General features: G+C 49.4%; 1 protein-coding gene across 16 annotated transcripts in view; it reads right to left on the bottom strand.

Annotated features, from left to right (window-relative positions):
* Positions 1-24,305, bottom strand: part of PPP2R5C (protein phosphatase 2 regulatory subunit B'gamma) — a 163,000-nt gene that overhangs the window by 42,074 nt on the left and 96,621 nt on the right. For 15 of the 16 annotated variants that reach the window (XM_051834797.2, XM_051834796.2, XM_051834798.2 and 12 more), the window contains 1 exon segment: positions 18,673-18,872. The exons of the other annotated variant lie outside the window; for it this stretch is intronic. In XM_051834797.2, the coding sequence (XP_051690757.1) occupies positions 18,673-18,872 (200 nt within the window). 16 annotated transcript variants of the gene reach the window in all.

Here is a 24,305-nt window from a genome sequence, read left to right as displayed (position 1 = left end):
ATCTATTCAATTTTGTTCTTACATAACAGTTAAAGATATGGAAATAAGAACTTACAAAAATTTTTGTAGAATACTTAATAAAAGAAATATAGTCACAACTTTTCAAACAATGAATAATTTTCATGACTATTTCATAACTAAATGCACAATGCCATTTTATTTCAGGTAACCACGAAAGCATGATAATCACTAGTACTTATGTGTATATGTTTATTTCAAAATATTTTTCAGTTTAAGAATAGAAATTTATGTATATATAACAATAATTTGTGGTATTTATAAATTCAATTAGTGTCCTTTAATGACAACATCAGATTGGGGCCAGCGCTGTGGCATAGGGGATATAGCCACCACCTGCAGTGTCAGCATCCCACACGGGCACTGGTTCGAGTCCCGGCTGTTCCACTTCCGATCCAGCTCTCTGCTATGGCCTAGGAAAGCAGTAGAAGATGGCCCAAGTCCTTGCGCCCCTGTACCATATGGGAGATGCGGAAGAAGCTCCTGGCTCCTGGCTTTGGATCAGCACAGTTCTGGCTGTTGTGGCCAGCTGGGGAGTGAACCAGTGGATGGAAGACCTCTCTCTCTCTCTGCCTCTCTGTAACTCTGCCTTTCAAATAAATAAATCTTTTTTTTTTTTTTTTTTTAAGATAACATTAGATTTGGAAGCTTCTGTTAAGTTATTTAATTTAAGGGGGGGCCGGGTGCTGTGGTGTAGCGGGTTAGCCACCCTCTGCAGTGCCAGCATCTCATATGGGCACTGGTTCGATTCCCAGTTGCTCCACTTCTGACCCAGCTCCCTGCTAATGGCCTGGTAAAGTAGAGGAAAATGGCCCAAGTGCTTGGCCCCTGCACCAAGTGGGAGACCTAGAAGCTCCTAGCTCCTGGCTTCTGATTGGCACAGCCCTGGTCATTGCGGCCATTTGGGGAGTGAACCAGTGGATGGAAAATCTCTCTGTCTCTCCCTCTTTATATAGCTCTGCCTTTCAAATAAAAAATGAATAAATCTTTTTTAAAAAAGTTATTTACTTTGGGCCAAAGATTAGTTTTACATAGATTCTGAAGGATGTATTCTGAAAATTTTATTATGAAAAATATCAATGCAAACAAGTTGAAAGAATTTTATGGTGACTATCAACTAGACTTTACCATTAACATTCTTACATATTTGCTTAATTGCATATTTTTATTTATTTATATTTTTTGCAGTAAAATGTGAGAAAGTTTAGGAATGCTTAAAAGAGCAAAACAATATACTCAAGCATTCCACGTGGAGAAGGGGCTGGCCTTACGGCGCAGCGGGTTAACACACTTATGCCGCCGGCATTCTATACAGGAGTTCCGGCCTGAGTCCTGGTTGTTGTTCCTCTGATCCACTCCCTGCTAATGTGTCTGGGAAAGCAGTGGGAGATGAGTGCTTGGCCCTGCACCACATGGGGGACCTGGACAGAGCATCGGGCTCCTGGCCTGGCCCAGCCCTGGCTGTTGTGGACATCTGGGAGGGTGAACCAGCAGGTGGAAGATCTCTGTCTCTCCCTCTCATCTGATGCTCTGCCTCTCAAATAAATAAATAAATCTTTATAAAAATTGGTGAGAATGGCAGATTTCTCATCAGAAACACTACAAGCACGATACCAGGTGAGCATAATTTTTAAAGGATAAAACTGCTGGCATGGGATTCTATGTCCATCACTGAAGACAAAAGACCTTTCTAGATACTGAAAGCACAAATAATTCACCACTGGTACCTTCACACTAGAAGGATCACCACACGAAGTCCTTCAAGCCGAAGGAAATGGATACTGGATCCTCTGGATCTGCCCAGCGGATGGAGGATCATTGAAAATGGCAACTCTAGCCGGCGCCGTGGCTCAATAGGCTAATCCTCTGCCTTGCAGCGCTGGCACACCGGGTTCTAGTCCTGGTTGGGGTGCCGGATGCTGTCCCGGTTGCCCCTCTTCCAGTCCAGCTCTCTGCTGTGACCCGGGAGGGCAGTGGAGGATGGCCCAGGTCCTCGGGCCCTGCACCCCATGGGAGACCAGGATAAATACCTGGCTCCTGCCATCGGATCAGCGTGGTGCGACAGCCGCAGCGCACCAGCCACGGTGGCCATTGGAGGGTGAACCAACGGCAAAAGGAAGACCTTTCTCTCTGTCTCTCTCTCTCACTGTCCACTCTGCCTGTAAAAAAAAAAAAAGAAAAAAAAAAAAAAAAGAAAATGGCAACTCTCAGGGCCGGCACTGTGGCGCAGTAGGTTAATCTTCCACCTGCGGCACCTGCATCCCATGTGGGCGCCGGTTTTGGTTCTAGTCCCGGCTGCTCCTCTTCCAATCCAGCTCTCTGCTATAGCCTGGGAAAGCAGTGGAAGATGGTCCAGGTCCTTGAGCCCCTGTACCCACATGGGAGACCAGGCAGAGGCTCCTGGCTCCTGGCTTCGGATTGGCATAGCTCTGGCCGTTACGGCCATTTGGGGAGTGAACCACGGAAGGAAAGACCTTTCTGTCTGTCTCTCTCTCTCTGTCTGTAAGTCTACCTCTCAAATAAATAAATAGAATCTTTAGGAAAAAAAAAAGAAAATGGCAACTCTTGGTGAATATAAAGCAATTATTTAAATCTCTTTAAAAATTAGTGATGAAAATAATACACTGCGGGGTTTATAACATGAAGAAAAAAATCCATGACAACAAAAGCAGGAATGCCAGGAAGAAAGAAACAGAGTACAACGCTGGGCAGTCCTTCAACTCTGCTGAGTGGAACTGCCATCTGTCACGTGCAGGCAGACTGGTCACGACAAGTCAAGGACACATTCTAGAAAAACTGCGTAAAAAATGAAATTCAAGCACTAAACAGTTACAAAGTCAAAAAAGAATAGAATCATAAAAAGGACTCAACTGATCCAAAATAAAGCAGAAGAGGAGGGAAGGTGAGCAAAGACCAAAGGAGACCAATAGAAAGAAACAGCAATAAGTTGGTAAAGGTTTAAATCTGACTATATCAAAAACACACTAAAAATAAATGTCTGATTAACCAAGCAAACGGAAGACACTGTCTGAATGGATAAAAGGCAAGATCCAACCGTATCCTGCCCACAACGAACCCATTTCAACTCTGAAGATACAAACTGGCCAAAAGTAAAGCAAGAGGAAAAGACATAGCATCCTACACCAGCCAGCAGAGCAGCACTGGCTGTTCACGTCAAGCAGGCGGGCTTCGGGCAGATGTGGTTAGCGGGGACAGAGAGGGTGTATTACAAGGAAGAGTGAGTCAGCTCAACAAGGACACACGCGAAGCATCTCTGCACCAACAACACAAGGCAGAACTGCAAGAAAGAATGACAACAGTTACAAAAGGCAAATAACAAAAGGTCCTATTTAAAATGGCACAAAAAATTAAACACTAATGTACGAGCCTAAAAAAGTATGGAAAACATCTACATGCCGAGAAGTACAAAAGGGGGAGGAAGCCCCAAACGGGTGGACACTCAGACTGAAAGGCTCATGCTGTTAAGATGTTAGTTCTCTCCAAATCTACATATTCAGTGAAAGTCTCACCTAAACCCCTGAAAGATATTTTATAGATGATAACCCAGTTTCATCTGGGTCTCCCACGTGGGTGCCAGGGCCCAAGCACTTGGGCCATCCTCTGTTTTTTCTCTGGAACGTTAGCAGGGAGCTGGATCAAAAGTGGAGCAGCCGGAACTTGAACAGTGCCCATACGGATGCCGGTGCTGCAGACGGTGGCTTAACCTGCTGTGCCACAGCGCTGGCCCCTATTTCATCTTTGTAAAGCTATTTATTTGAAAATAAGAGGGCACACGCATGTGCGAGAGGGACAGACTATTGACTGATTCACTCTCCAGATGGCCACAATGGCTGGGGGTGGGTCAGGCAGAATCAGGAGCCAGGATCTTCTTCCAGTTCTCCCATGTGGGTGCATGGGCCATCTTTTGCTGCTTTCCCTGGGCCATTAGTAGGGAGCTGGATCAGAAGCAGAGCAGCCAGGACTCAAGCCAGAGCCCGTGTGGTATGCTGGCGCTGCAGAGGGCAGCTTAAACTACTGTGCGTTGCAACACTGGCCCCAGGATTCATTCTTCTGTATTTGAAAGGCAGGGTGACAGAGAGAAAAGCAAACACACACACAAAATCTTCCATCCACTGTTCATTCCTTAAACGGCTACAATGCCTTGGCCCAGCTGAAGCAAGGAGCCTGGAACTTCATCAGGGTCTCCCACGTGGGTGGCAGAGGCCCAAGTACTTGGGACATTGTCTGCTGCTTTTCCAGGGGCAGTAGCAGGGAGCTGGATGGGAAGTGGAGCAGCCGGGCCTCGGGTGCTCTGATATGGGACACTGGTGTTGCAGGCTGTGGCTTAACCCACTGCACCACGATTCCAGCCCCAATAGGCTGATTTTAACACATCCATGGATGCAACTGTAAACCATTATATTTACTGAAATAAGCCAGCCCCAAAAGGCAGCTATCCTATGTTTTTCCTGATCTGGGGTAACTAACAGAGTACCTAAAATGTAATGTATTGGCGTGAAATGGACATTCTGAGATTTGATGATTGTTCACAGCCCTTGACTCTACTGTTGAGGGACAGTTTTTTTTTTTTTTTTCATACTATTTTTAGAGCTCTTTACTTAGTGTAATGTCATGAGTATAAAGTAAGATGAAAATAGATCTTTGTAAAAATTAAGAGTGGGAATAGGCGAGGGAGGATGAAGAAGGGTTGGAGCTTGGTTGGGAGGGAGGGGAGGCTGGGAGGTGTCACTGTGTTCCTAAGTCTGTATATATGAAATACATGAAACTTGTTTACCTTAAATAAGATTAAAAAAAGGCACAATGAAACTCACAGAAATGCTCACATACACTAAACACCACTCAGACTCCACACTGTTTACAACTCAGGAAACCAACCTCTGCCCCACAAAGAGAAATGCTGCTTGTGGGGATGGGCAGTTTGGCTTCTGGCCTTGCACTTGAACTTTCTCTCCCACTTCCTTCTGGGCTTCACTCTGGCCCTCTCATGGTGTCTCTCTCCTGCTGGGTGTGCCCACACTCACATGTGAATACATATTTACTCTCACTTTAAATAAATCCTGCTATCATTTGTGCACCATGAAAAAATACAGTGAAATAAAATATCCGTGGAAAGGTAAAATAATGACAATGGCCAAAACAATTCTGAAAAAGAGGCAAAAGGTTGGAGAATTCAGAAAACCTGATTTAAAAATTCACTAGAGGGGCCGGCATTGTGGTGCAGGGGGTGAAGCCACCGTTCCAGGCTGGAGCACTGGTTCGAGTCCTGGATGCTCTGCTTCCTGTCCAGCTCCCTGCTAATGCAGCTGGGGAGGCAGGGGCAGTTGGTCCAAGAACCTGGGCCCTCGCTACCCATGTAGGAGACCAGGATGGAGCTCCTGGCTCCTGGCTTCAGTGTGGCCCGGCCTGGCTGCTGTGGTCATCTGGGGAGTTCTGTGAACCAGTGGATGGAAGGTCTCTGTGTGTCTCTCTCCTGCTCTCTGTGACTCTGCTGTTTAAATAAATGAATAAAGAATCTTTTGGCCGGTGCTGTGCCGTGGTGGAATAAGCTGCCATCTGTAGTGCTGGCACCCTATACGGGCACCAGTTTGAGTCCTGGCTGCTCTACTTCTGGTCCGGCTCTCTGTTGTGGCCCGGGAGCGCAGTGGAAATGGCCCAGGTGCTTGGATCCCTGCACTTAGGTGGGGACCCAGAGGAGGAGCCTGGCTCCGGAATGATGAAGCTCCAGCCATTGCGGCCATCTAGGGAGTGAACCAGCGGATGGAAGACCTCTCTCTCTCTCTGCCTTTGCCTCTTGTGGCTCTGCCTTTCAAATAAATAGATGGATCTTAAAAAAAAAAAAAAAAAAAAAAAAAATCTTAACTTTTTTTTACCGGAGAGTGGCCATATTGAAGATGGTATGGCAGTGGTGAACAACAAGCTCCATGGATGAATGGAAAAAAATACAGCAGGGACTCCAGACACGGATTCACAAATGCAACAAAGGCGAGAAGGCGACTACACAGAGCAGCCAGCGTCTCCATCAACAGGACAAGTGAACATCGCGTGCTGAAAATGACCCGCAAAACGGATCCCAGACCTGGATGCACAATGTAAAATAGGAGAAAAATACAGGAGAAAAGCTCCATGACCTCTCAGATGAAGACACCAAGGGCACGCCGACCAAGGAAACACACCATCCACTGCACTCATTCTAAGTTAAAAACTTTTGCTCGATTAGACACTGTTAAGAAAAAGACAAGCAGAGGCTAGCACTGTGGTGTAGTAAGTTAAGCCCCTGCCTGCAGTGCCGGCGTCCCATACGGGTGCAGGTTCGTTTCCTGGCTCCTCCTCTTCTGTTCCAGCTCTCTGCTGTGGCCTACGAAAACAGCTGAAAATGGCCCAAGTTCTTGGGCCCCTGCACCTACGTGGGAGACCCGGAAGAAGCTCCTGATCTTGGCTTTGGATCGGCCCAGCTCAAGCCATTGTGGCCATTTGGGGAGTGAACCAGTGGATAGAAGATCTCTTTCTCTCTCGCTGTCTGTCGGTTAACTGCATCTCAAATAAATAAATCTTAAAAAAATGAAGAGACAAATTACAGAATGAAAGAAAACACTTGAAAATCACTTATCTGGGAAAGGATCTACATCCACAATATCTAATGAGGTTTCAAAATCCAATAATATGGGGCCAGCGCTGTGGCTCAGCAGGTTAAGCCGCTGTCTGAAGTGCCGGCATCCCATATGGGCACCGGTTCAAGTCCAGGCTGCTCCACTTCCTATCCAGCTCCCTGCTAATGACCTGGGAAAGCAGTGGAAGGTGGCCCAAGTGCTTGGGCCCCTGTACCCACGTGAGAGACCTGGAGGCAGCTCCTGGCTTCCGCCTGGTCCAGCCCCAGCCATTGAGGCCATTTAGGGAATGAACCAGTGGATGAAGGTCTCTCTTTCTCTGTCACTCTCTCTCTCTCTCCCTCCCCCCATTTCTCCCTCTCTGTAACTCTGAAAAGAAAAAAACAAAGGAAAAAAAAATTGAACAGCTCAGTAAGAAAACAACCCAATTTAAATAAAAAAAGAGCAAGCATCCCAGGGAAGATAAGCGCAGGAAAGGCTATCGGCATCCTTGGTTGCAGGTAAACGCCAATGAAAACCAGAACAAGATACAGGTCCAATGGGACGGGGAGCAGAAAACGCACACTGCTGGGGGCAGTGTAAGCAGGAGACAGCGCCTGGTTTCCCAGAAAGTTAAACACATACCTGCCACCAGCCCCAGCAGTTCACGTCTCCTTGTTTATCCAGGTTAAGTGAACGCCCACGTCTACACTCACACACAGGCATTGGTAGCAGTTTTATTGCTCCAAACAGGAAACGACCCAAATATCCTCTGCACCATGAGATGATGAGAGGAGACCGAACAATTAAAGGAACAACCGTCGCCAAGGTCCTAAACGAAGGAGACTCTGCTGGCTACACTTACCCTGAGTCTGTTGCTGCGGTACTCTGGACAGCGCAGCGTGACGGGCGCAGACAGGGCAAGGAGCAGCACAAACAGTGTCTGCAGGGGAAGGACAGTGCCTGCATCCTGACTGGTGGCCGCTACAAGACCACCGCGCTTCCCAGGCCTTCAAGGGTGGGCGTTTGGCCCTCTGCTTAAGGAGCCCACGCCCTCCACGAGTACCTGGATTGGATTCTTGCTCCAGCTTTCTGCTAGGGCAGACTCTGGGGGGTTCTCTCACAGCCACGCCAGTCAGGAGGTATCTCACACAAAGTGCCTGAGCCATCGCCTGCTGCCTCCCAGGGTGTGCATTTGCAGGAGTCTGGAGTTGAATCCAGTCCCTCTGAAATGGGATGAGGGCAACCCACGCAGCATCTGAACCACACCAATGCCCCCCCCCCCCCCCCCCCCGGTTTGTCTTTTTTAAGTGGGTAAAGCACCTGAGAGCAGGCAGGCTGCACAGACAGCACGCGACATGGGACATGGGGACAGAAGTCGACCCCGTGAGTAGACGAAGTGTGTTCTCCTTTGAGGGAACACAGTACTGAAGCGGGCGTCTGCCACCTGTAACCCAGAGACACGACCAGCCCCAGGCCTGTGTCAACACCGCACTTGGCTGGAGTCAGAAGCCTGGGTCTTTGTGTTCCTGTCCCCCACATCTAAATCAAATCTGCCACCAACTCCTGTTCTATCTTCTTAGCATCTCTCTGTTTCTCTTGGCCCTCAGTCACTTGGTCCGCGCCACCACTTCTCCACTGAACTGTCTCAGCACCCTCCTTCCTCTGCACCTGCCGCTCCCAGTCAGCGCCCTTCCCGTCCACGCTGCACACTGCAGCCAGGGCAGCAGGGGGCCCAGGTCTGCAGGCACAATGTCAATCCCCAGTCCCCGGGGCCTGGACTCCAGCCCCATCCAATCTGGAGCTCTGGGCTTTGCTCAGACCCAAACCCACCTGACCTCCTCTGGCCTCGGGGCCTTTGCAGAGGCTGCTGTCTGCTGGGAATGCATGTACTCCACCTCCACCTCGCTGGGACGCCGGGCAATGGGTTGAGTTTCCGGCACATGCCCTCACCAGCCCATACACAGCCTGTCTGGCGCTGTCTCCCACACAAGCAAGGACAGGCCCTGTCAGCGTGCAGTCACACTACACAACGCACAAGCATTCTACATACATGTAATTACATGTGAACTGTGATCACATATACGTTATGTTGGTCATGGTGCCTGGGACCCAGCAGGTATGGAATACCCACTTCTTGAGTGACTGGGTGAGCAGAGCCGGCTGTTTCCTGCAGCTCAGCAGGATGGGTAATTCTAGAGAGTGCCATTTCCACATCTCATTCAGCCGACTTGTTCAGCCACCACCCTCCAGGTTACGTTCATCTGCGACTGTTAGCCTTTTTTTTTTTTTTTTTTGACAGGTAGAGTTACAGACACAGAGAGAGGTCTTCCTTCCATTGGTTCACCCCAAAATGGCTGCTATGGCAGGCGCTGTGCCGATCCTGTTCTCCCATGTGGGTGCAGGGCCCAAGCACTTGGGCCATCCTCCACTGCCCTCCCAGGCCACAGCAAAGAGCTGGACTGGAAGAGGAGCAACCAGGACTAGAACCCTGCGCCCATATGGGGTGCCGGCGCCGCAGGTGGAGGGTTAACCTAGTGAGCCACGGCGCTGGCCCAAGACTAGTCTTGATGTTCAGGTCTAGGCAGAAAATTCCCCTCGAATGACATCTCCTGGGCCTGGGAAAAGGCGCCGTGCTGAGCTCAGTGGAAGAAATGAAAGAACGTGACTTCCCTCTCGGGGAATCTGTGGTGCAGAGGGGGAACCACGGAGGGCTCCTCAGAGCCGCTGTTCCCGTTTCTGGCCTGCCTGAGGATGAGCTGGAGAACAGGCAGGACCAGGGTGTCGCGAGGTTCCCGGCCAGAGCCACGGCTGCAGCCGTGAACGGCGCTGTTTCAGGAGCCTGGTTCTGAAACTTCTGGGCCTCAGGACCCCACTCAGCTAAGAAAATCACTGAGGACCCCAGAGAACTTCTGTTTAGAGAGTCTTACTGACTGATACTGACTGTATTTGAGCTTAAAGCAGAGCAATTAAAAAAATAAATCCATTACTTTTTTTAAAAGATTTATTTATTTTACTTGAAAGTCAGAGTTACAGAGAGGCAGAGAGAGAGAGAGAGAGAGAGAGAGAGAGAGAGAGAGAGGTCTTCCATCCGTTGGTTCACTCCCCAAATGGCTGCAACAGCTGGAGCTGGGCCAATCTGAAGCTAGGAGCCAGGAGCTTCCTCCCGGTCTCTCATGTGGGTGCAGGGGCCTAAGCACTTGGGCCATCCTCTACTGCTTTCCCAGGCCACAGCAGAGAGCTGGATTGGAAGAGAAGCAGCTGGATCTCGAACCAGTGCCCATAAGGGATGCCAGCAAAGCAGGCGGTTGCTTTACCTGCTACGCCAAGCGCCAGGCCCAATCCATTACATCTTAAGGTAAACAACACACTGACAAGTAAGTACTTCTCCAAACATGGCCGAGTGAGAGAGCAGCACTGCTCTATCTCTGCACATCTCTTCAATGTCTGGCTTTACAAAGACAGGCTGTGCTAACTTTCTGCTTTGGTCTTCAGAACATGGCTCTGGCTGAAATGCAGAAAGAAAATTTGGGGGCCTGTGCTGTGGCGCAGCAGGTTAACGCCCTGGCCTGAAGCACCGGCATCCCATATGGATGCTGGTTCTAGTCCCGGCTGCTCCACTTCCGATCCAGCTCTCTGCTGTTGCCTGGGAAAGCAGTAGAGGATGGCCCGAGTGCTTGGGCCTCTGCACTGTGTGGGAGACCCGGAGAGCTCCTGGCTCCTGATCAGCGCAGCTCCTGCCATTGTGGCCCCTTGGGGAGTGAACCATCGGATGGAAGACCTCTCTCTGCGTAACTCTGACTTTCAAATAAATAAATAAATCTTAAAAAAAAAAAAAGAAAGAAAATCTGGTCTCACACAGACACGCAGCAACAGGGCAGGAGGAGGAGTAGGTCTTTAGGGAACCTGTGACCTCTGCGACACACCCAACACCCACCCATCGCGGGGGAGGGGAGTGGCTACGTGGCTGAGACCTCACCCGAGTGCTGAGCTCCTCCGTCCACGTCCAGAGCCAGGTCTCACACTCTCAGTACCTTTCTATCAGTGATTTTTTTTTTAAACATAATTTCTGGGTCAACTGGAAAATACTGGTTAGCTGAGTCACACACATTTTCCAAGTGTCACTTACTCATTTCATTATATCTACCAAAAAATCCCATTTGGCCACATTGCTACCAAGCTCAGCAGGAGCCGGCAGTACTGGCAAGCTGAAGCTCACTCTGGCAAGTACAAATTTCCCAAAATTCCAAATTTCCCTTAAGAGCTCAAATTTTAGGGGGCCAGTGAGGTGTTGCACTGGGTAAAGCCAGGGCTTGTGACAGCAGCAGCCCATATGAATGACAGCTTGTGTCCCGGCTGCTCCACTTCTGAGCCAGCTCCCTGCTACTGGCCTGGGAAAAGCAGTGGAAGACGGCCCAAGTGTTTGGACCCCTGACACCCACGTGGGAGACCTGGATGAAGCTCTTGGCTTCAGGCTGGTCCAGTGCTGGCTGTTGCGGCCATTTAGGGAGTATACATTTGGGGAATGTATCAGTGGTAAATCCCCCCTACCCCTTTCTGTAACTCTGACGTTTAAATAAATAAAATCTTTAAGGCAAAAAAGATCAAATTTCATCACTGACAACAAACACCAACAGTTATTTTCCTTAAAGTAATGTTCTCATTTTATCATTGAAAAAAATTTTTTTTAAAAAAAGACTTACTTATTTAAAAGGCAGAGTGACAGAGGCAGGGGAGACAGGGATTTTCCATCTCCTGGTTCACTCCCCAAACGGCTGCAATGGGTGGGGCTGGGCCAGGCCGAAGCCAGGAGCCCAGAACTGAAACAGGGTCCCACGTGGGTGGCAGGGACTCAACCACCTGAGGCAACGTCTGCTGACCCCAGGTGCCCGTCAGCAGGAAGCTGCATCAGAGCGGAGGCAGAACTTGAACCCAGGCGCTCTGCTATGGGATGTGTGTGCCCCAGCAGCAGCTGAACTGCTGTGTCAAACATGTGCCTCTAGCCGGCGCTGCGGCTCAGTAGGCTCGGTGCTAGGTTCTAGTCCTGGTCGGGGCGCCAGATTCTGTCCTGGTTGCCCCTCTTCCAGTCCAGCTCTCTGCTGTGGCCCAGAAGTGCAGTGGAGGATGGCCCAAGTCCTTGGGCCCTGCACCCGCATGGGAGACCAGGAGAAGCACCTGGCTCCTGGCTTCAGATCAGCGCGGTGCGCTGGCCGCAGCATGCCGGCAGCAGGGGCCATTGGAGGGAGAACCAACGGTAAAGGAAGACTTTTCTCTCCCTGTCTCTCTCTTACTGCCCATGCTGTCAAAAAAAAAAAAAAAAAAAAAAAAAAAAAAAAAACAACACACACACACACACACAAAACCAAAAAACATGTGCCTCTCTTTCGTTTATTTTTGTGAGAAAAGCCTGATAAGTATTGGAGCCTGAGTCACTGGTTGGTCTGCCAGTCATCTTCCTGGTAAAATGTATTCTGTGCAAACAGTGGCAAGTTCAGCTTGAAGCTCAAGTGCGCAAGTGCCTGCCCTCTGGGCGGCTGCCCAGGTGCCCTGCACACACTGCACTGCCTGGGGGCTTCAAAGGCCAGTGTGCAAGGTTGTGAACAGATTCTATGTCTTCTTGCAGACCACTGTGTACAACTGTGGGCATGCGGTCACGAACACACCCGGTCAGTCTGGAGTCTGGCCTAGCTGCTCATCCGCTCTCACACCACCCTGCAAATGTCAGCACCGTGGAGAAGTGCAAGCCTTAGCGTGCCTGCGAAAGTACTTCTGACTTCACAGACCTCTGAAATGGCCGCAGGGGCCCCAGCAATCTCTGGTTACAGACTCTGTACTTTTTTAAAAAAAATATTTTATTTGACAGATAGAGTTAGTGAGAGAGAGAGAGAGACAGAGAGAAAGGTCTTCCTTCCGTTGGTTTACCCCCAAATGGCTGCCACAGCCGGTGCTGCGCCGATCTGAAGACAGGAGCCAGGCACTTCCTCCTGGTCTCCCATGCGGGTGCAGGCACTTGGGCCATCCTCCACTGCCCTCCTGGGCCACAGCAGAGAGCTGGACTGGAAGAGGAGCAACCAGGACTAGAACTCGGCGCCCATATGGGACGCCAGTGCCGCAGGCGGAGGATTAACCAAGTGAGCCACGGTGCTGGCCCCCAGACTCTGCACTTCTTAACTCAGGGTGCGAACCCTCCGCAATCTTAGGTACAAGTTGGTACAAATTTCCACTGGGAAGGCTCGACCGCCAGCAGTGAACACTTCATTGATCAGGGCAGATCCCTTCCACCAGCCACACTGTGACTTGGTTCTGCTTTCAGGATTAGAAAAACACCCTTGGCTGAGAAACAGATCAACTAGCTAATTTAATTTAAAAAAACAAAACAAAACAAAGCAAAAACCAGATGGCTGGTTGTATCAAAAATATGACTGAAACAGAGATAATGGGGTTTTGTAATTCAGGCCTGCGTTGCTCCTTTTCACCCTTAGGTCTCTGAACCCGAGCTTTTTTATCTAGAAAAGAAAAAGGTCAGACTACATGATCGGCAATGTTTTGTTCAAATGCAGGTCTAGGGGCCGGCACTGTGGTGTGGGAGGTGGAGCTGCCGTGTCCGACACCAGCATCCCATGTGGGCGCCCGTTCAATTCCCAGCTGCTCCACTTCCGATCCAGCTCCCGGCTAAATGGCCTGGGAAAGGTGGTGGAGCAGGGCCCAAGTGCTTGGGCCCCTGCTACCCACGTGAGATGGCTGCAGGAGGCTCCCGGCTTCAGGCTGGCCCAGTCCCAAGCCATTGTGGTTATCTGGGGAGTGGACCAGAGAATGGAAACACACACACACACACACACACTCATTCATTCACATTCTTTCTCTCTCTCCCCTTTCCCCCCCGCCCTCTCTGTAGCTCTCATTTTCGAGTGAGTGGACAAATCTTTAAAAAATAATAATAATAATAAAGTGCGGTGTAGCATCCCCAGTGTCTGAACACAGCACACGTCTAGAGAGGCCCCGTGTCATGAGTCAGCAGAGAGCACAAATCACCCATAGGGTGGCTACAATGAAGAGAGATGACAACAAGGAAACTGGAACCCCCATTCACATTGAAAGCAGAGCAGATGATGAAGCCACCCTGAAAACCGCCCGGCAGTGCCTAGAATGTTCAAACACCCAGGGTCAGTCCGGGACCCAGCAGCTCCTCTCCTGGGTGCAGATCCAAGAGAAATGCACCTCGTTCACACCACAGCTTGTCCGCGAACGTTCATGGCAGTCAGAAAACCAGAAATAACCCAAATGTGCAGCAACAGGTGACTGGATCAACAAAAGGTGGTGGATCTGTGTGACGGAGTCTCATCTGCATGATTCATGCTATAACACAGCTGAACCCTGAAAGCACCATGCTAAATAGAAGCAGCCAGATACAGACAGTCACATGTCGCATGATCCTTTTACGTGAAATGCCCAGAACAGGTGAATCCAGACTGAAAGCCATCACTGGTTCCCAGGCTGGCGGGTGGGGGTGGGGAGGAATGGCAGAGGCTGCCAGCGAATCTAAGACTGCCTGGGGGCACTAGAATGTTCTAACACTAGATGGGATGACACTTGGCATAATCCTATGTTCATACTAAAAATCACTGAGTCATACACTTTAGATGAGTGAGTTATAAGGTGTATGAATATTTTAATAAGTCTGTAACAAGCCACACAGCAGTAGTAGGCAAGGCATGTAGAAGTAGCAGCACTAGGAGTAAAACGTCTGGAGAGCTTTGGATTCTCCACAGCTTAGTTAACATCTTCTATAACACAGACGGTGGCCAAAATACGGACACACATCAGAAAGAACCACAGCTAACTGTTAGTTAACGTCTCCATCTATAACACACACGGTGGCCAAAATACGGACACACACATCAGAAAGAACCACAGGAAGCCACAGGGACCGTTTCAGCAAAACAGCCAAGTGTAGCTTGAGAGGCAAGCACGCCAGGGGTTGTGGCTGCAGAACTTCTTGTGAAAATGGAGGGGTCGATGTTGTGGTATAGCAGGTGAAACCGCCACCTATAGTGCCAGCATCCCCTAAGGGCACCAGTTCAAGTCCCAGCTGCTCCGCTTCCAATCCAGCTCCCTGCTGTGGCCTGGGAGAGCAGTAGAAGATGGCCCAAGTGCTTGGGCCCCTGCACCCACACAGGAGACCAGGAAGAAGCTCCTGGCTCCTGATTGGCTCAGCTCCAGCATCCTCCCAAGACTCCTTCCTACTCACTTAAAGGATGGGAGTCTACTGGGGACCACTGGCAGCCAAGACTCTGTGAAAATAAAAACCTGGGGGGCATCGGGCCACCACTTAGGATGCCTGCATCCCGTCCTGAAGAGCCTGTGTCTGAGTCCCGTCTGCATCGGATTCCGCTCCCTGCTAACGCAGGCCCGGCAGGCAGCAGGGGTGGCTCAAGCTGTTGGGTCCCCGGCACTCACGTGGAAGCCCCAGAACAAGTCACAGGCTCCTGGCTTTGCCTGGCCCAGCCCTGGTTGTGGTGGGCATTTGGGGAGTGAATCAGTGGATGAAAGATCTTTGTCTCTCTGCCTTTCAGATGAACAAAAATTTAAAAAAAAGAAAATAAAAAAGGAAAAATCTTCCATACGTGTAAATACAATATATAAATGTTTAGTCAAATATATATCCAAAATTAAGTTTAAAATAAAATAAACATTATATACTAAAGAGTTTTAAATTAATTGGGGAAATGGAACATTTAATGTATGAATTAGGGACAAATGATTTTTCAATAATTTTAGGAAAAAATCAAATAAGAACTGAAGTTACATTCTTAACAGAATGTAACATTCACACAGACAAAAAAGTTTCAAGAGCATTACAGAATGTAATATGAAGAATAAAGATATGAAAGAATTAGGAGAGAATACATTTGGGGAGTGAACCAGCAGGTGGAAGAGCTGCCTTTCAAATAAAGTGAATAAACACAACTTTTTAAAAAGTTAACAATAGGCCGGCGCCGCGGCTCACTAGGCTAATCCTCCGCCTAGCGGCGCCTGCACACCGGGTTCTAGTCCCGGTCGGGGCACCGGATTCTGTCCCGGTTGCCCCTCTTCCAGGCCAGCCCTCTGCTGTGGCCAGGGAGTGCAGTGGAGGATGGCCCAGGTGCTTGGGCCCTGCACCCCATGGGAGACCAGGAAAAGCACCTGGCTCCTGGCTCCTGCCATCGGATCAGCGCGGCGCGCCAGCCGCGGCGGCCATTGGAGGGTGAACCAACAGCAAAAGGAAGACCTTTCTCTCTGTCTCTCTCTCTCTCACTGTCCACTCTGCCTGTCAAAAAAAAAAAAAAATAAAATAAAAAATAAAAAAAATAAAAATAAAAAATAAAAAAAATAAAAAAAAAAAGTTAACAATAAATTAAAACAATCAGGAAGACCTCAACTACTGATATGTAGACTGAACTACAAAAAAGAACTTGACTTTCATCTTATTTTTCCAAAGCAAACACATCAGATAAAGTATCTTGGGGCCAGTGCTGTGACACAGCGGGTTTGCCAGCATCTGTGATGCTGGTATCCCACGTGACCACCAGTTGGAGTCCCGGCTGCTCCACTTCCAATCCAGTTAATGCACCTGGAAAAACAGCAGAGAATGGCCAAAGTGCTTGGGCCCCTGCACCCATGTGGGAGACCCAGCTGGAGTTCCAGGATCCTGCCATTAGGCTGGCCCAGCCCCAGCCGTTTGGGGAGTGAAACCAAAGATGGGCAATCTCTCTCTCTGCCGCCCCCCCCCCCCCCCGGCTCTGTAACTCTGCTTTTCAAATACATAAGTAAATCTTTAGAAAAGAGTTGGATTAATAGTATAGTCAATTCTGAATTATGTCATTCTGGAAAAAAATATCAGTAACTTAAGAAAGACGTCAATGAAAATTTAAAATTTTATCTTGGGGCCAGTGCTGTGGTGTAGTGGGTAAAGCCGTCGCCTGCAGTGCCAGCATCCCAAATGGGCGCTGAGTCGAGACTCAGCCACTCCACTTTCGATCCAGCTCTCTGCTATGGCCTGGGAAAGCAGTGGAAGATGGCCCAAGTCCTTGGGCCCCTGCACCCACGTGGGAGACCCAGAAGAAGCTCCTGGCTCCTGGCTTTGGATTTGTGCAGCAGCTCCGGCCGTTGCAGCCATCTGGGGAGTGAACCAGTGATGGAAACCCACCCCCCCTTCTTCTGCCTTTCTGTAACTCTGCCTTTCAAATACATAAATAAATAAATCTTTAAAAAATCAATTTTATCTTAAGTAACAATCACTTCCCAATAACTTGGAGAACCAATTCCAAAGAGGATAAAATTTTAGCAATTCTGCCAGGGGATTCCAATACAATCCCATGAAGGTGGCATGTACCAGTGCCATCTCACTAGTCCAAGTGATCAATTTCAGTTCACAATTGATCACACTGATAGGTCTAAGAGTCAAAGGGATCACACAAACAAGACTAGTGTCTGCTAATACTAACTGATAGAATCAAAAAGGGAGAGAACGATCCAACATGGGAAGCGGGATACACAGCAGACTCATAGAATGACAGATGTCCTAAACAGCACTCTGGCCTCAGAATCAGCCCTTAAGGCATTCGGATCTGGCTGAAGAGCCCATGAGAGTATTTTAAGCATGGAAAACCAAGACACTCTGGGAAAAAAAAAAAGAAGACCTAAATGAAAGATCTCTACGAGTGAGATCCCAGTGGAGAGAATGGGGCCATCAAAGAAGGAGGTACCTTTCTCTGAAGGGAGGAGAGAACTTCCACTTTGACTAAGACCCTGTCTGAATAAGATCGAAGTCAGCGAACTCAAAAGGCTTCCATAGCCTTGGCAACTCATGACAAGAGCCGAGGGAGATTACTGACGCCATAAACAAGAGTGTCAAATTGGTAAGTCAACAACAGGAGTCACTGTGTACTTACTCCTCATGTGGGATCTGTCCTTTAATGTGCTGTCCAATATGGAGTAATGCTATAACTAGTACTGAAACAGTATTTTTTTTTTTTTTTTTGACAGGCAGAGTGGACAGTGAGAGAGAGAGAGACAGAGAGAGAAAGGTCTTCCTTTTGCCGTTGGTTCACCCTCCAATGGCCGCCGCTGCAGCCGGCGCACCGCGCTGATCCTGGCAGGAGCCAGGAGCCAGGTGCTTTTTCCTGGTCTCCCATGGGGTGCAGGGCCCAAGCACCTGGGCCATCCTCCACTGCACTCCCTGGCCATAGCAGAGAGCTGGCCTGGAAGAGGGGCAACTGGGACAGAATCCGGCGCCCCGACCGGGACTAGAACCCGGTGTGCCGGCGCCGCAAGGTGGAGGATTAGCCTATTGAGCCACGGCGCCGGCTGAAACAGTATTTTACATTTTGTGTTTCTGTGTGGGTGCAAACTGATGAAATCTTTACTTAATATATACTGAATCGATCTTCTGTATATAAAGATAATTGAAAATGAATCTTGATGTGAATGGAATGGGAGAGGGAGCGGGAGATGGGAGGGGTGCGAGTGGGAGAGAAGTTATGCGGGGGGGGGGGGAAGCCATTGTAATCCATAAACTGTACTTTGGAAATTTATATTTACTAAATAAAAGTTTAAAAAAAACTAAAAAAAAAATTTTTTTTAGCAATTCAAAAAAAACCTCAACAGAATATTGAAGTTCAGCGTTCAATAAATAAAGCGAATGATGAACTAAGTGCAGGGTGAGAGACAACGCAGCCAATCAGGACGCACTGTCTGGTACCAGCCTGGCCCCACTAGCATTTTAACCCCGCCCCATCATTAGATTTTTCTGCACACATATGGCCATGTTTACTTCTAAATGATACAACGGCACCATGATATTAAGGTCACGTATGAAAAAAATTAAAGATAAAAGATAAATTAATGATAAAAGAAGTTCCAATAAAAGTCCCAACTTTTCTACTGCACTGGGTACGTGTGATTAGGGGAGCCGGCTCCCCTCACGCCGACGGCCACGGTTCTCTGCAGGGTGTGCCCAGGCAGCGCCGTCCTCCCTGACCCCGAGCCCGCAGGTGCTGCGATCACTCACCATGTGCACCACCTCGGGGTAGATGGGCTCGGTGATCACGTTCCGGTTGTGGGTGATGTACTCCACCATCTCGCTCAGCGCCGCTCGCTTCACCTCCTTCCACTTCAGGTCGCTCAGCGGGTCGGAGACAAAGTCGAAGAGGACGCAGCACTGCCGCAGCTTCTGGATGAAGAGCTTCTCTTGGTCAGCAGGAGGAACATCTGCAACGCAGAGGGCAAACACGGGGCTGCAGCCGTGCTGAGCAGCGCGGGCAGGCGCTCTCCATTAACACACATTCGAGAAAGAAGAGGGGTGACACGTTCCTCAGGGAAATGAAAAGAAACAGCCAGTGACTGCTCAGATCCCAAGGGCAATGTGACCAAGTTTCTAGGCTTTTTAGCTCCCTTCAACACAGATTCACTCAACAAATACTCTCCGAGCGCCAGGATCCCCCGCCCGGCGCCGAGTGGGACACACAACCCAGGGGCAGGCAGCAGGGCCTGTCCTGAGGGACGGGGCACGGGCACACTGACACCACGTGGTAACAGCAGAACGGAGCCAAGGGCAGATAAAGGATGAGGGCAAGGGGCCTCGTGAGCATCTCTTCAAGAGCTGTGTGGGCATGGGGAGGGTCCCACACTGTCGCTGACAAACAGAGCAACTGGCTGGCCTCATCCAGAGATGGCCAAAATCCCTGCTCCTCAACAGGCCCTCTCCTCATCTTGCTCCAGTCAACACCTCTCACGTGGTGACAGCGACAGGGCACCAGCAGCTACTTGCCCACGTGACTGGTGGCGGCAAAGACAGAGGTACAGAATCAGTAAGCACCATTGATTATACGGCGAAAGGCCTCATACTAAGGACTTCAAACACACTGGTCTTTTCCATTTTACCTCTATGAAAACACAACAGAGATAAAGAAACAGGTTTGGAAATGTAACCGGTACAGCCACTGTGGAAGACAGTATGGAGATACCTCAGCAGTCTGAATATAGTCCTACCGTATGACCCAGCCATCCCACTCCTGGGAATTCACCCAAGGGAACTGAACTCAGCACATGAAAGAGTGATCTGTACCCCATGTTTATTGCAGCTCAACTCACAATAGCCACAATATGGAATCAACCCAGATGTCCTTCAACTGAAGACTGGATAAAGAAATTATGGGACATGTGCACCATGGAATACTACACAGCAGTAAAAAAAGAAATCCTGTCGTTTGCAACAAAATGGATAAAACTAGAAAACATTATACTTAGTGAAATAAGCCAGTCCCAAAAGGACACACACCAAGCATTCTCCCTGAACTCTGATAACTAACAGAGCACCTAAAAGACAATCTAAGTGAGACTGACACTTTAAGAAGCAGTGACTTTGAACAGCCCCTGTCTTGACTGTTGAGGAACAGTTTTTTTTTCTATACTATTTGTTGAACTCTTTTTTTTCCTTTGTTGAACTCTGTACTTAGTAAGTTAGATCTTAGTAAAAAAATAAGAATGGGAATAGGAGAGGGAGGAGGGGGGGTGGGAGTGTGGGTACAATGAGAAGAACCACCATGTTCCTAAAGTTGTATTTATGAGATGCGTGAAGTTTGTCTTTCCCAGAAGCCTTTTGTTTAAGGACTACAATCTAGAGGATATTTTTACGGCGTTGTAGCAGGGAATAGTTTCCTCAACAAGGCACAGGGGGAAAACAAACATAAGGGAAAGAAGGATAAAAATCAACTACACTAAAATAAGAACTTCTGTTCTGAGACCCTCGGCTGCGAACAGAAAGCAGACCTCAGACTGAGAGGGTGCACTTGCAGCGTTCAAAACTGGCAAAGAATTAATACCCAGGATATATACAGAACACCTGGGATCAACTGTTTAACAGGTTAAAAACATGAAAAGTCATTTCAGAGAAGAGAACTCACAAACAATCTGCAAACAGATGAAGATTTGTAATTGGGAAAAAGAAAATTAAAATCACAATAAAATCACCATGTCACTCCCCCCCCCCCCCCCAACACACAAAAAGAAATAGGTTAATAAAGGGTCTCTGAAAGGCTGGCAAGTGATAAACAAAGCTTGCAGGAGGAGTGCCCAGTGTCTGGGTGGGCCCGACAGCTGTCCTGGCTGGAGATGAGACGTGGGGATATTAAGAAATGGTCTTCCTGACATGCACGCTGCAACGTGCCAGAGACCGCAAACATTTGCGCGGCTCAGCGAACCAGTACTTTCCAAGTGATTAACAGACGCAACCACGGTCACAGTCTCAGTCAAGGCAAAGCAGACCCTTGGGCTTCCATGGAATAAAGTATACAGACATCCCCAGCCTCCACGTGCAGGCTCCTTTCAGAAACTTCCCATCTGTTCAGCTTGGTGTAATACTACAGAACCGTCCACAACTACCTGAAAAGCCCAATACAATCATCTTTAGCAACTCTGTCCTTCTACGCTTACAGGCCAGGGCAACAGACTGAAGCAAAGACTCCAGCTACCTCCCAGTAAGACCGGCACTGCGGAGATTTGAAAAATTAAACAGTACCACTCTTTTTTTTTTTTTTTTTTTTTACAGGCAGAGTGGACAGTGAGAGAGAGAGACAGACAGAGAGAAAGGTCTTCCTTTGCCGTTGGTTCATCCCTCCAATGGCCGCCGCGGCCGGCGCACTGCGGCCGGCGCACTGCGGCCGGCGCACCGCGCCGATCCGATGGCAGGAGCCAGGAGCCAGGTGCTTTTCCTGGTCTCCCATGGGGTGCAGGGCCCAAGCACCTGGGCCATCCTCCACTGCACTCCCTGGCCACAGCAGAGGGCTGGCCTGGAAGAGGGGCAACCGGGACAGAATCCGGCGCCCCGACCGGGACTAGAACCTGGTGTGCCGGCGCCGCTAGGCGGAGGATTAGCCTAGTGAGCCGCAGCGCCGGCCAACAGTGCCACTCTTTTCACTAAATTTGCTTGTTTTGTAAAATATTTTTCTTTAAGATTTTATTTATTTATTTGAGAGGTAGAGTAATAGACACTGAGAGGGAGAGACAGAGAGAAAGGTCTTCCTTCCAATGGTCCACTCCCCGAATGGCCGCAACAGCTGGAACTATGCTTATTCGAAGCCAGGAGCCAGGTGCTTCTTCCTGGTCTCCCATGCGGGTACAGGGGCCCAAGCACTTGTGGCATCTTCTACTGCTTTCCCAGGCCACAGCAGAGAGCTGGATTGGAAGAGGAGCATCCGGGACAAGAACTGACACCCACATGGGATGCTGGCGCCGTAGGTGGAGGATTAACCTACTGTGCCATGGAACCGGCTCCCGGAAAATATTTTCATAAAAGACATTATGTTAATATATGATAGATTTCTTTTTTTTTTTTTTTTTTTTTTTGACAGGCAGAGTGGACAGTGAGAGAGAGAGACAGAGAGAAAGGTCTTCCTTTGCCGTTGGTTCACCCTCCAATGGCCGCCGCGGCCAGCGCGCTGCGGCCGGCGCAGCGCGCTGATCCGATGGCAGGAGCCAGGAGCCAGGTGCTTTTCCTGGTCTCCCATGGGGTGCAGGGCCCAAGCACCTGGGCCATCCTCCACTGCACTCCCTGGCCACAGCAGAGGGCTGGCCTGGAAGAGGGGCAACCGGGACAGAATCCAGCGCCCCGACCGGGACTAGAACCCGGTGTGCCGGCGCCGCTAGGCGGAGGATTAGCCTAGTGAGCCGCGGCGCCGGCCGATAGATTTCTTTTAAATTTTTTTTTAAAATTTATCTGTTGCTTACTTATTTAGAGGCAGACAGTGACGGAGACAGAGAAAGAGAGACAGAACTTCTACCTACTGGTTCTCTCCAAATGCCCACAACAGCTGGGACTGGGCTGAGCTGACTCTGGGGGTTGGGTCTCCCTCGTAGGGGCAGGGACCCCACAACTTGAGCTGCCACCGGCTACCTCCCATGGTGTGCATTAGCAGGAAGCGGGATTGGAGGTGGAGCTGGGACTTGAACCCAGGAACTCGGACATGGGATGTTCCAGTTTCTTAAGTCACCAGGCCAAACATCTGCCTTGTTTGTATTTTTCAACGATCTAAAGACGTTTAAGATTCTTCTTGATTCAATTTAAAATACGGTCAATATTAACAGCTAAGCCTGCATAAGCAAACTCTTCGGGGTCTTATATAATTTTTAGGCGTGTGAGGGACAGGAAAGCCAGCGCCCCACCGCACCCCAGGGAGTCTCCCTGCGGCATTTGCTGTCCTTTGACTTGGAGAGTTGAGTGTGTCTCTCCTTAAGCCCACACCTAGCCGCTCTGGCTCTTTCCTACCCTGTCAACTTCCTGTTCAGTTCCTTCTCCAAAGCTTACTCATTTCCTAGTTAGATAAGAGGCGCTTGCTCTGCACCGGTCATACAGTCCTTCCCGTCACTCTGGACGTCAACCTGCTGACCGAAGCTTTTTGAAGGCAGGTGTCATGGGATTTTGTTTTCAGTTCTTAGAATTCCCTGGTCCCAACAGTGCGCCCCGAAAGAGCAGGCACGCAAGTGACCCTTCCCTCTGTCCTACCCTGCAGGCAGAGTGACAACACCGGAACATTCTTCCCCCAGAACACTCAAGAGACCGTGAGAACCGAGACTTGAATCCCAAACGCGCAAGAACTCAGTGACTGTTCAATCACTTGCCACAAGGAACTTCAATTACAATGTTCAGGACTCTTAACATTAAAATAGCGAGGCTTTCTGGAAGAAAAAAAATAGAAAAAAAGGTTCATTTTCTAAATTCCCTCCTTGCTGGCCTCTACCTTCATCAATTCTACAACCTCTCATGTCGCAGTTGGTCAGCATCTCCCTAACTGACTTCATACTTGTTGTCACAGCTTCTGTTCTGAGACCTGTTTGGCACTCTCACACTCTCGGCACTGCAGAGCTACGGGCTCCAGATTCACCCCACATTCAGAATCTGCTCACGGCACAGCTGCTACGAAGGAGGGGGCCGGTCAAGTCCTCACTGGATCCTTGTGACAACAGTGTCAAGCCAGGGGAGGAGACGGCCACAGCATGGTGAAGGGACAAAGCACAGGCATGACAGCTCCTTGTTCAGTGAATCCAAACTCCAAAAGGTGCTGTGGTCACCAGGGCAGTGTCTTACGTACCTCAAAAGGCCCCGAAGGCACCATTTCCTTTTTAAACACAGCACACGATAACCGATATTCCGAATAAAGATAACACTGTCACCAAAATCCGAGGAAAAAATATTACTAAGAAGGAAGAGGGACCACTGCTGTGGTGTGATGGGTTAAGTCACTGCCTGCGATGCTGGCATCAGATGTGGACAGAGGTTCGAGTCCCGGCTCAGCTTCCGACCCAGCTCCCTGCTGAATGCGCCGAGGAAAACAGTGGAAGATGGCCCAAGTCCTCGGGCCCCTGCACCCACGGTGGGAGACTCAGATGAGACTCCGGGCTCCTGGCTCTGGCCTAGCCCCAGCCATAGAGGCCATTTGGAGAGTGAACCCACAGTTGGAAGATCTTTCTCTCTGTGGCTCTGCCTTTCAAATAAATAAATAAGGAAGGAAGGAAGAGCAAAGGCTGTTAAGACACCTTCATTCTCCGCTGAGTGCCTGGGTTTATTCCTGACCCGAGCTTCCTGCTAATGCAGATCCTGGGGAGCAGTGTGATGGCTCGGGCACTTGGTCCCTGCTGCCCATGAAG

Source organism: Oryctolagus cuniculus, chromosome 20, assembly GCF_964237555.1.
Source record: "Oryctolagus cuniculus chromosome 20, mOryCun1.1, whole genome shotgun sequence".
Classification (NCBI taxonomy): Eukaryota; Metazoa; Chordata; class Mammalia; order Lagomorpha; family Leporidae; genus Oryctolagus; species Oryctolagus cuniculus.
Note: the sequence above shows the minus strand (reverse complement) of the source record. Positions and strands in the feature narration are given on the sequence as shown.